Raw genomic sequence first — 12,545 nt, 5'->3', positions numbered from 1 at the left:
TAGGGCAGAAAGAGGACGAGGAGGGGAGGGGTGTGGCGCAGAGGATGGGACTGAGTGGAGGGAGACTGGAGCAGGGGCACATGAGGGAGTATTGGGGAGGATGGAGGAGTGGGAGGATCTGGTGCTTGTGGACAGGAGGTAGGGGAGGGATTCTGGAGCAGGGGGACAGGAGGAAGTATTGGGGAGTCGAACAGAGTCTGGAGTAGGCAGGGGATGGGGTCAGGAGTGGGAGGGGGCAGGAGAGAAGGAGAGATGGGGAGGAGAGGGGAGGGGTCTCTATAATGGGGGCAGTGCTTCCCAGTCTCAGGCAGAGAAGTTGTGGGGGTGGGGTGGGGTGGGGGAAGCCTGGAAAGTGTTGCTATTTGCAAATGGCTAAATCATTCCCCTCCTGTTATGGTGACGGGGTAGTTGGTGTGAATGGTTGATGTCAGTGTGAAGGTATCTGTAACTCACCCCTGAACAGTAACAGTTCTGTGTGTGAATGTGAACCATGCTGCATGAATTAACTCAGTGGCTGTCAAGCTATTTCCCAGCCAGCCCTTCCTCTGTCAGAGGAACTGAACCAGGAGGTAGAGCGAAGGCAGTGTGGGGCAATGGACGGCAGTTCCCATCTCAGGGGTGAGGGGAGGGTAAGCGCAGTCTCCAGCTGAGCAGCCGGGGGAGTCGTGCTGTTCGGGTGCACTAAAGGGTGACTTTTCAGCCTGCGATTCTGACCCCCGCGCTGGCAGAGGAGTAGAGTGGGGTTCTAAGGTCCAAAGACAGATGGAAAAATGAGACTGGATGGTTTTTTAACCTCACAATTTTTGTTCTGTGGAGCTTGGCATTACAGCCTTGTGCTCCCTGCCGGAGCTTCCTCTCCCACCTGCCCCACACATTGCCCTCTTCCACTGGTCTCCTCCAACCTGCCTCCCTTGGGCTCTTCCCCCTCCTCTTCTCCCTTTTCTACCTGGCCTCTCCGCCCTGCATGTACAGGCTGCTCCTTCCCCAGATGAGGAGCAGACTCTGCCCCCACTCCCTACAAGCTGCTTTTCTCCCATTTGCTCTGAGTTCCACCCCTGTCCCCAGTTGTCTCTACAGCTGTTTGCATTTCTGGGGGTTGTGGAGAGGCAAAGCTGGCTGCTGGGAGGGAGGCAGTTCACAGGGACTGTGAGGTGGGGCCACTGCCAGCCACACATGTTGGATCATATTAAAGAAGTTGTGTATTAAAATCACAAATGAGTTTGATTCCCCATAGTTTAAATTCCAGGGTATTACTAATTAAGAGGTCTCTTGGTTTTTGGTACTGTTTCTCTCCCTCTATGTGTGAAACTTGCAAGCTGCTAATTGTGTTAGTACATTCTAAGACAGAGTCTGTTCTCAAAGCAATTCACACAGAGAGAGACTCAAAGCAATACTCTGTAACAACAGAAACAGCACCTTTTGTTGTATTAACAATTGTGATTAAAATAGAGATAGAGGATGTATGTGGAAGGATGCTTGATGTGGATAATAACTGAATGATCAGGGAGGTGCCAGCCTAAGAATCCAGTGTCCATCGGCTGAAGAAGGCGTCAAGTGGAAATAACCAGAGGACCCCCGGAGGGCAGACTGGAATCCACCCAACAGCCTCAAGAATGGGAGAACCAAAGACCAAGATAACATCTAGCAGCTCGGAGCCTTCAGGAATGTGCTATCTGCTGATTGATTCAGCAACAGCATGATGAAGCAATTCCCATAGACTGGCATAGGAAGAAATTCCTATAAAAATAGACTCTAAAAAGTGAGAACTTTGGGGTCTGATTCTGCAAACCAACTTCCAGGAGCATCAGATGAGCATCTGACAAGGCCCTGCTCCCTACTCACGTCCAGGCCACCTGGCCAGTGGCTTGGCATGAGCAACTCCAAGGCTGGTAACTATGATAACAACCTTGCAGAACCTGTGTGTGTGTGTGTGTGTGTGTGTGTGTATGAATGAATGTGTGAATAAATATGAGATTGAATGGAATGTTACAGCTGTAACTAACTGCTTACTATGATTCTTTCTGTATTCACAATAAATGTGGTATTTTGCCTTTTTCCCTTTAATAAGATCCTGCTGGTTTTTAATTTATTGGTATAACACACAGTCCTCAGATATTACCTGGGAGAACTGGCCCCCAGGACAGGGTTTGACGACCCAGGACTGTCCCTGAGACTGGGAGCAAGTACGGGCATCATTATAATGCCCAGGAGTTACGGCTACATGCAGAGTTCCACTGTGAGCCCTGGAACAGGCTGGTTGCAGCTGTGGATGGCTGAGCTGGGGACACCATGTGTAAGGAGCCTCCATGGAGCTGAGAGAACAGTGCAATTCACACCAGTACATGGCCAGACCATCCTGGCAGACCTTCGCTGCCAAACACTGGGATCATTTTCATCCTCTTAATACCAGAGAAACCGGTTCCAATCACTGTATTATTTAAATCATATCTGGGTCCCACATTAGATTTTAATCCTATTGTTTATCTGTTTTGGAATCTTTGGTCCAGATTCACTCCCTGCGTTGCGCCAGCTCATGCTGCTGTAACACAGGGCGTAGCCCCCCCCCACTAGTGTTACGTCTGCCTGGAGCTGGGACACAGATTGGGAAAGAGCCTGCAGCCCCCTCTGTGCTGGAGGAATGAGAGCAGCCCTGGAACTGGGCAGGGGCAACCTTGAAGGAATGAAACCAATGTGGCCATGAGAGGCCCTGATGCAACACCTCTACCATGCAGCTTGTGCTGGTCGGGCTTCTCTAGGCTCCAGCTAGGATTCAAAGTGTGTCTGCTCCAGCAGAAACCTTGGGAGAGGGAGGGAGCGAGGCAGGGCTCCTGCAGGATAAATGTTCCTGCTGGCAGAACTTCCAGTACCCTCAACTGCACAGGATATTGCACCCTGCACCCTACCTCATCCCCCCTCACCCTCTCTGTGGCACGAGTCAGCTCTGGGTTTATTTGGGAAAATCCTGCTCATCTCAACCATGCACAACTTCTACTGGCTTCAGTGAATGAATGGGGGAGTGAGGAGCCAGGACTTGGCCCTTGGAGCTGTTGGATTCTGGACCAAACAGACATTTCTGTTGGATCCCAAATTATTGATGTATTTCTTGGGATTTAAAGCACTAAAGTGATGTCTAGCAAAGGCTCTAGGCACCCGGATGGCATTGATAACACACAAATTCCAGCAGCATTAAGTGACCATTTCAATAGGAACTCAGCTAGCCAGACACCTACAGAAACTCCTTCCACACCTTTCTCATTATGTGACGCACAGCCTGTGTCCTTCCCAATCCGCACCCCTCAAACAAGTGAATTTTGCAGTGTGCCCAAAAGGTCACCAAATTTGCGCTATTTTGGCCCAAAGGGTGAGCTAGTTCTAGAGTCCTGGAGCCCTCACAGAGAGCACCCTGCCAGCCACCCCTCTCCTTTATAAAAGGGGGAACCAGCTTGGGCACCTCTGCTAACCACAGCTCTGGCCATACGGCACAGGGAGAGAGGTGATCCCTCAGAGAGGCTGGTTCCAGGCCATTTAGGACTTTATAAATCATCACCAACACCTTAACCTCCACCCAGAGCTGGGCAGCCAGTGCAGACCCTGCAGCACAGCTCCCAGCCAGATGCGCTGCTCAGTGAGTCGCTGCCATTTACACCAGCTTCGTTCTCTGAATGGTTTTAAGGTACAGCCCCACACAGAGGTCATTGCAATAGCCCAATCTCAAGATAAAAACAGCCTCTGTAACAGTGGCAAGGTCCAATCCCAAAAGGAAAAGTCACAACCTCCAAGCCAAACATGGATGGTAAAAAGTGGACTGTAAAAGTTACCACCCTAGTTCCAGTTAACCCAGCTCCCCTGGTGAAACACAAGGGAGACTTACCTGCTATGACCTGAATTGTGAGGAGAAGAAGCCACAGCACCAGAGTGGAGAGATGTCCCTTCATTGCCAGCCTGACTTGCTGTCGCCTCCTCTCAATATTCCGGCTGCACCTAAACATCTGCCAGGCCTCCTCTGTGTCTGACAAGTGAGAACAAAGCAGTGGAAGGGAAATATATAGATTCAGAGGCTGGCATCAGCTGCAGGAAGGAACCAATAGCAAACCCATCTGCCTTTTTAGTTATTATCAGTGGTTTTATCTGTGAATGTATGAAGCTAAAACATCCAATAAAACTCAAAAGCAACAAACATCACCATATATGAGTGATGAGCCCCCTCCTGACGTCAGGTTTACCACAGCCTCAGATCATCGGGTAACCCCCATCTCTGGTGCGGGAAGAAAAACTGCTATACAAATTGTATATATCTAAGCTCTTTCTCACCCTCATAGATTCTATATTGTATTAGACATCAGTTGGGAGACATTAGAGGCAGATTATTTTGTAAACTAGGGAAGAAATCCCCTGTGCCAAAGGTGATCATTACAAGACCAATTCCCAGTATAGGACATGCCCAATTGTAGACAAGGACAAGTCACTAGAACCAGGTTGTGTCACTCTGATCAGCCATTGTACAAGATAGATTACCCAGCACCACCTGTAATATTGACATTTGCCCTACTAATAGACCTTGGGGTTTCCTGCCTAGACCATGATCATTAGTGGCAGAGGCAGATCTTAGGGCTTCCTGAGTAGGCCATGACCCTCTCTTGCAGTAGCAGGATGTTTAGCACACATTATGCCCATCAGTGCTGTCAGTAGGGGGAAGACTCCTTGGAAACAAGTTTACTTGATTCTTGGGAGACAGACAAATAACGGAACAGGTACAAGGCAAGGGGCATATAGCTCAGAATAATGACTGGCTGGCACCACACCTTCCGCAGGCTCTTCCTAAAGAGAACTGTTACAAATACTTGGATTAAGGGAAACATCTTTAACTCTTTACCTCTCCATTTTCTCCCATGCTGCCCTTTCTTTATGGAGAAAACTCCCTGAAAAAATCTGTGCAGCCAACACCTGATCCTCCTTCGAATCCCTTCTTGAGATCCCTCCCTCTGTTGTGATTCCGGAAAAACACTTGACAGTGACTAGCTTGGCAGGTGAGGAGCTCTGGGTGTGCCTCTTGCCCTCCCTTCCCTCTCCTTATTTTAACCAACCTCCGCTCCCCAATCCTGCCATTCCCCCTCACTCAGCCCTACTGCTACTTAAACAAACAGTAACGACAAAACAGGAAATTGTACCAATCATCACCATGTGAATTTGCTTTTATGTTATTTCTCCCCTCTCCAATCCTGCATCTGTTCTTGAGTCTTTTGGACTGTCAGGTCTCTGGAGCTGGGAGTGTGTCTATATCTGTGACCTGAATGGGCCTTTGGGTGCCTCAATAATATAAATGTAATAACTATTTGATTATTATTAACAATTAATCCATCTCCTGCTTTATTAGCAGGGGGTTTAAAGAAGAAAGAAGAAGGGCTGCAGCAGTTAAAAATAAACCAACCTGGCTTTGAGGGGAAGTGAAGGCTGTTATAAAAATTAAAATATCTATCTATCTATCTATCTAGCTATCTATATCAGGTTCCTATTTATCCACTTGTTATTATATATTCATATTCGACACTATTATAAATGCTGGAGGCGAAGTTGGGTTTGTGGGAGGAGGCTAACGGCTCACAGCCCTCCATGTAATAACCTGACAACCCCTTGAGAGGTCATGCCCCATCCCCCAGTTTGAGAACCCCCAAAGGTAATTATAGGTCTGTGAGGCTGACATTGGTTCCAGGGAAAATAATAGAACTTCTGATATGGGACTCAATCAATAGAGAATTAAATGAGTATAATTTAATGAATGCCAAACAACATGGGTTTATGGAAAATGGATCCTGTCAAATTAACTTGATGTCCCTTTTTGGTGAGATTACAAATTTTGTTGATAAATAATTTTCAACTTGGTTATGGATTAAAAAGTGTCTACCTGACAGGTGTAGCCTTTGATAAATTTAGGGTGCAAATTGAACAGGTCACTAATAACAGGTTCCTTACTCAGGGAGCGACCTAAGATTGTTATTAAGTGAGACTGGTGAATCACACAAATAGGAACAGGAAGACTTTGTTTAAATTTATTTAAAATCCAAATAAATCTAAGCATAAATATAATTATATGAAAACATATATATGTAAGCAGAGCCAGAATGAGCTCTACCCTGACATCTGGTGCTGAGCTGTGGAAAAGGACTTTAGGGGCTGCTCTTTTTTGCACGGGAGGCGGTTACGGGCAGGGGTCCCGGGAGGGGGCAGTCAGGGGACAAGGAGCAGGGGGGTTGGATGGGTCGGGTGTTCTGAGGGGGGAGGTCAGGGGGCGGGAAGTGGGAGGGGGCAGATAGGGGGCTGGGGCAGGGACCAGGCTGTCTGGGGAGGCACACCCTTCCCTACCCAGCCCTCCATACAGTTTCGCAACCCGATGTGGTCCTCGGGCCAAAAAGTGTGCCCACCCCTGAGCAAGGTGATCACACTGGTCCTTTCTGGCCTTACAGTCTCTGTGTTGTGGGTCAGCCATCAACCCACATGATCAATGGGAATTTGCTCCACTTTTGCCTCCCAGGACACCAATGTCTATAATCAGTAAGGTTCCGGGAAGAAGCTGCCTGTCACATTTCCTACCTCCTCTCCCTGAAAACAAGAGGTGGCAAGGAAAAGGGATTTATTGCAGAGTGACTGGCCCCTTTAAGGGGAAATGGGCCCAGCCCCAACCTTGACGCTTTCCATGTGGGGAGAATGACAGTGGGTCACATGACACAATCTGGCCTTAGTTAGCCTAGCAGTTTGGGCAGAAAGGGTCAGTGGCAGATGGCTGCAGAAGTTGCAGAAAGCAAGAAGGCTCCTGCAGGAGATCCCGAGGCTGCAGGGGAGAAAAGGTATCCAGGTAGGTATGGCTGGGAGTGACCTGCCAAGGCAGAGAAGAGGCCAGGCTCCAGGAAAGCTCTGGGAGTCAGCGCTCTGGTAAGGATTAAGACCAAGTTTGTTTAAGGAGAGTGTGAAGCCCAGGAGGGCGCAGGAGACTGTTTCTGTTTGTGCTGAACTTGCACTCCCAGTGGGGAAACCCCAGAGAGTGCTCCCATGAGAGAGAAGAACTGTGAGTTGAGCTCAGGAGGTGTGACGAAATGGGACTGTTCTTAATGTTTCCTCTGAATATTGAGGAGGTGCCTCAATTTCCCTTATGCAGTTCTTAAGTACCTAGGTGGTGGGATAAGGATGTATGATCATTGCAGAGCCCTAGAGGGCAGGTGTGTGAAGGGGTCTGGACACACAGAACGGCCAACACCCTGTTTCCTGGCACCTGATGGCCTGGCCCTTCCCCCCTGCAAGGTGAGAGCTAAAGGGTTGGAGAACAAAGGAATCAGGTGACCTACTGGCCTGGGAAAGGGACAAAGCCCAGAGGAGGAGGGGCTGGAGAGAGTTTCAGTTTGGGGCTGGCTGGGGACCTGGAGTGAAGTGCAGATGTGGTTGTCTGGCTCACTGCCCCCCAAAATGGACCCAGCTGAGGGGTCCAGTTCTCTGCACTTACAAGCTCTGGTTTAGACCATGTTCCTGACCTCTAATAAACCTTCTGTTTTACTGGCTGGCTGAGAGTCACGTCTGACTGCAAAGTTGGGGTGCAGGACGCTCTGGCTTCCCCAGGACCCCGCCTGGGCGGACTTGCTGTGGGAAGCGCATGGAGGGGCAGAGAATGCTGAATGCTCTGAGGTCAGACTCAGGAAGGTGGAAGTTGTGTGAGCTGTGTGTCCTGAAGACAGTCTGCTCACAGAAAGGAGACTTCCCCAGAGTCCTGCCTGGCTTCATAGGGAGCAGTTCCAGAGCATCACCTGGGGACTCCATGACAGGAGGGATGGAAAACCTTTAATTCATGAGTGACGGTGCTGCCCGTGGGAGCCAGCTGAGATGACTCAAATAGGGTGAACTGCAAACAAAACGGGGCAGACAAACCCCAAACGCTGGTAGATATTCCAATACTTAGATTTGCCAAGCCAGCACAAAACAACTTCTGTATTACCTCCCTGGTTACTCAGAAGTCCAAACAATGCAGTTCCCTTAAAGTACCCAGCCTCAGGCCTCCATCCAGGCACACATGTCAAACATATGATGATAAATTCTGAAACTCTTATTTCATCATATAAAAGAAAAGGTTCTCCTGACCCCAAAGGACCAAGCCCCAGACCCAGGTCAAATAATAACTTAGATCTTACCCCAAATACACGCTTACAGTCAATTCTTATTAACTAAACTAAAATCTATTAAAAAAGAAAAGAGAGAGAGTGTTGGTTAAAAGATCAATATCCAGACAGACTTGAATTCAATTCTTGAGGTCCAGATACACAGCAGAGATGATCTTGTAGTTGCCAAAAGTCCCTTTAAAAATAGTCCATAGGTTATAGTCCAATGTCCATATTCAGGGTGACTCCAGTCAGTGACTGGGGATCTCAATCCTTATGGCTTAAGGTTTCCCCTTCTTGAAACCCAAAGCAGATCTGAGATGAAGGATTGTGTCCCAAGATTTTTATACATTTCCAGCAGCCTTTTGGCCTGAGAAAACAATAGGCTTAACTTTCCTTCTTCTAAACATCATGGCAACTAGCACAGGATAATTTATCCATTAAACAGTTCAGACACAGGTTATCACAACCTTCAAAGAGACATAGACAATAATACTATTTCACTCAAGTATCTTCCTAAATGTTAATATTCCTTTTTTGATCTTTGAATCAAAGCTATAGCCATAGACAAGACTTGTTTGCTTACATCACAAGACCTGAGCAAACATCTACTCTTCTATCTCTAACAATACAGGCTGCATTTCAAAGCTCTATTCATTTACATCTCTTCCTAACCAGTCTCTAAAGTTCCACCATGGGTCAGGTCAGTCTGGGAGTTAATTAACTCTTTCTGGCCCTGTCACCTTTCAATGAGATATTATATTACACTCATAACGTCACATCATGTTAACTTGAGACTATTGCCACAGGTCATGTTTATTTTGTATTTTGAGTACCCTGAAAGGGGCTGAACTCTGGGAGTGACCTGGCCGGAGGGCTGAGCAATGTGAATTCTTGGGAGAGATGGAAAAGCCTGGTGAGGAGACACTGAGGCAGAGGCACCCGCAGAGCCATCCCCAGCCATGACAGGTGCTCAGAAGCAGCGACCCCATTACAGGGACACAAGAAAGAAGGAAACCTAAATAGTAGACCTGGGGGAGGGGTGGTTTTCCCATCTTGCAAATTTTCAAAAGATAAAATGGAGATCCCATCCCAAATTGGGACTGTAGACCGGTTCTGTCCCAGGGCAACCATTTGTGGCCTGGGGTGGCCCATCAGTTTCCCGTTAGCTTCCCAAAAATAATCCACTCACAGCAAGAAGTCTTCAAAGCAGTATTCCTCCTCTCTTGGGATCTAATATATTCAACCTAGTTCAGCTCCCCAAAGTGAGCCCCTCAGGTCACCGTTTCCACAATCTGCCTTCTGGGGATCTGTGGTTCAAATCATGTCCGGCCTGTAATTTCACCCCTTTAGATCAGGGTTCGTGGCCCTCCTCCTAGGGGCTGTGCACTAGCTGAGTTCTTCTGCTCTCTGGGCTCCCAGCAGCTGAGCTCCTCCTTGACTGAGCTGGGAGCTTCCTGTTGATTCACCTGCCCAGTCGACTAGCAACCAGACAGTGCTCCTATCGTCATTGGGGCTGGATCCAGGCAAGCAAGGGAAATGAGGGATGCCTTGTGTGCCCACGTCCTGGCAACGCAGGGATGAGGAGCCTGTAATGCAGTAATGGGGCATGTGTTGGGGGAATGTGATGCAGGAAGGTTTCATACTGTTGCACTAAATCTGTCAGAAGTCTGGCCCCTGCTCTCCTGCCCCCAACAGAATGTGTTGCCCATGTTGCACACAGCTGTACAGGCGATGCAGGTGGTGTGCACAGGGAACATCTGTCCATTCCAGCGCATACAGCTGTTCACTGACCACCCAACCGCAGATTTTCCAGGGCCTGTTCTGGCTGCAGGACGTGGTACCCTGCAGAACAGTGCAGCCCTGGAGTGGAAGTTTGTACTCATGGAGTTGGTGCTGTAGTGGGCTGTGCCCTGGTACTGGAGGTGGAGGTTGTACCCAATGGCCACCAGGTCGATCAACTGCTCCATCAGCAACTGGTCCTGGTCCCAGTTGATCTCTTCATGCTTGAGGAATTGAGCCAGTATTCCTTCCTCCTGCTGGGCGTCCCATTCCTCCTTCACCTTCTGCTACTCCAGCGGGTCATCAGTGCTGTAGAGCATGTTGCTGAACATCTCATCCCTGACCCTTTTCCTTTTTCCTTGCTGACTAAGAGTCCTGTCCCAAAGAGACTGAGGAGGGTTAGTCCAGCAGAGATGGGCCGTCCCTAGCCATTTGGGTGCCCTATGCAGCCCCACTGCAGTGGGGCTGTGTGAAGCCCCAGGCCTCCCCCTCCACCCCCCACCAGGGTCTGGGAGGCAGGAGCTGTGGGGGGCCACTTTTGGGGGCCCTACAGGCCCAGAGTGGCCCGGGGAATTAGCGGGGAGCCGGGAGCAGCCCGCTCTGCTTCCCTCGCCCAAGCTCCAGCCATGTCGCTTGGGGGAAGAAGTTTCGGGAAAGGGATCCTACCCGCCCCCACTCACTGACAGAAGCGGGAAGCAGAGCAGCCCGGTCCCAGCCCGCTCTACTGCACCAGCTCCCTGCTGTGGCGCTCCACTTCCCGCCGCCAGTGAGAGCTGGGGGGCAGTCCTTTCCCCACCAAGTGACATGGCTGAGGCCGGGGCAAGGGAAGTGGAGCAGGATGGGCCCATGTTGCTCCGCTTCCCGCTGTGGGTGAGTGTGGGGGGCGATCATTTTCCCGCACTCACCAGCGCAGGGAAGTGGAGCGCCGCGGCTGGGAGCTGGCGGAGTACAGCAGGCTGGGACCAGGTTGCTCCACTTCCTGCCACTGCTGGTGAGTGTGGGGTCGCTGGGGGAAGAGGCTTGCAGAGAAGAGGTGGAATGGGGGTGGGCCAGGGGCGGAGCAGGGGGAAGGGTAAGAGGCAGGGTGGAGAGAGTTGTCTGGGACCCTCTCCCCCGCCCCCCCCGGGACTGCCCTGCCCTTTGTAGTGGGCGCAGCCTGCGTGGGGCTGGCCGAGGGATGGGGCTGGTCACTGGGGCTCGGGCTGCTCCGTATGCAGCACGCAGCTGCCTAGGGGCACCATGAAATTTGGAGCAATTTGGTGCCGCAAGTTTCAAGGTGCCCTACGCAGCTGCGTATGCCTAGGGGCGGCCCTGGCTTCCAGCTCCCGTAATCGTGGCCGGCTTGCTCCGGCCCCTCTTGTTTTGCAGGTGTGTTGGGACACCCTCAGCAGTGCTGCGCAATTCCTGAGGTGGCACCAGCTCGGTGCCCTCATCCAGCAAAAGGAGCGGTGGCAAAGCTGTGACTGCCGGGTGAGGGAGCCCTCGGGTAATTCACTGCTCAGCCCTCGCAGGCAGGAGTGGGGGAATCGGTGGATAGGGCACCCCTCATTGCCTGGCTCTGTGCCCACACCGAGCCCCAGCCCCGGGACCACACCTGGCCCGGGGTGTAGTCCCTCTCCGTGATCCCCCGGCACAGGAAGGAGGAGCGAAAGCAGGAGACTGCACAGACCTGGAACCCGGCCTGCGGGACGGAAAGGCCTTTCATAACCTGGTGCTCCCTTGTTCTGGCTCCTCGGTGGTGCACTACAAGGGGAGAGCAGAAACCTTCCTATGTCAGACTATGGCCTTTCTGGAGAACACGCAGGCTCCAATTAGAGATGTGGCCATCAGGTTCCTAGGTAAGCACAGAGCAGAGGGCTCCCCTTAGCAGGGGGGCTGGATCCGGTCCCAGGCTCTGCTCAATCCCTGCCGGCAGTGAGAAGTAACCCCTGGGCTCCTGATTGCTGAATGAAGGCTCAGGGGTATCAGAAACCCGCAGGAGCAAGCTCAACCCAAACTGCCCTGATTGGCGGATGGGCCCCCTCTAACCCCCTTGCTTCCCATGCAGTACCCGTCCCCCCACGGCCCGCCATGGGCTCTTGGTTTGTGGAACCTCAAGGTGCAATGCTCTCCTTTGGCAACCAGCCCCACAGCCATCTCTGGGGCCTCTCCCTTTCTCTGGGGACTCAGGAGCACATCCTGGTCAGCAAGGGGCAGGGGAAAGCCCCACTGCTTGGAGGGTGACAGACGCTTTGACACCCTCGCTGGGGATGTAGGGAGGTGACGAGCTGTGTGTGTGTGTGTGTGTGGAGGGCTCACTGCCTGGCAGCTGGACCAGAGGAGCCAGGACAAGCTGGATGCCATTTGCAATGGTGAGTGGTAACTGCTTTGAGCACTGAGCGTTAGGGGGACGAATGGCCCAGAGCCGCGGGCTGGGTTCAATCTCCAATGCCAGCAATGTGATCATGGGCAAGAACCACAAAGGGATGCAAAATGTAGATCCCCCAACCCCTGATCAGCTGTCCGCTCACCCTGTTGTGTCTGCTGGTTGTCACATGCCCAGGCACTTAGCACTGACCTCAGAGCTGCGGCCTGGCAGATCCCCAAACTGGGCCTGAGCTGCCTGGCCTTCACAGATGATTGCCC

General features: G+C 51.1%; 1 protein-coding gene across 1 annotated transcript in view; it reads right to left on the bottom strand.

The window, feature by feature from the left end:
- Window positions 1-10,548, bottom strand: part of LOC144269463 (scavenger receptor cysteine-rich type 1 protein M130-like) — a 116,020-nt gene extending 105,472 nt beyond the window's left edge. Inside the window, exons 1-2 of the mRNA XM_077825202.1 lie at window positions 10,534-10,548; window positions 10,021-10,207 (exon numbers count right to left, since the gene is read on the bottom strand). Of these exons, the coding sequence (XP_077681328.1) occupies window positions 10,021-10,207; window positions 10,534-10,548 (202 nt within the window). The remainder of the gene's footprint in view (window positions 1-10,020; window positions 10,208-10,533) is intronic.
- Window positions 10,549-12,545: the final 1,997 nt, after the last annotated feature.

Source organism: Eretmochelys imbricata, chromosome 1 (genome assembly GCF_965152235.1).
Source record: "Eretmochelys imbricata isolate rEreImb1 chromosome 1, rEreImb1.hap1, whole genome shotgun sequence".
NCBI classification, from domain to species: domain Eukaryota; kingdom Metazoa; phylum Chordata; order Testudines; family Cheloniidae; genus Eretmochelys; species Eretmochelys imbricata.
This window is presented reverse-complemented; position numbering and strand designations above follow the sequence as displayed.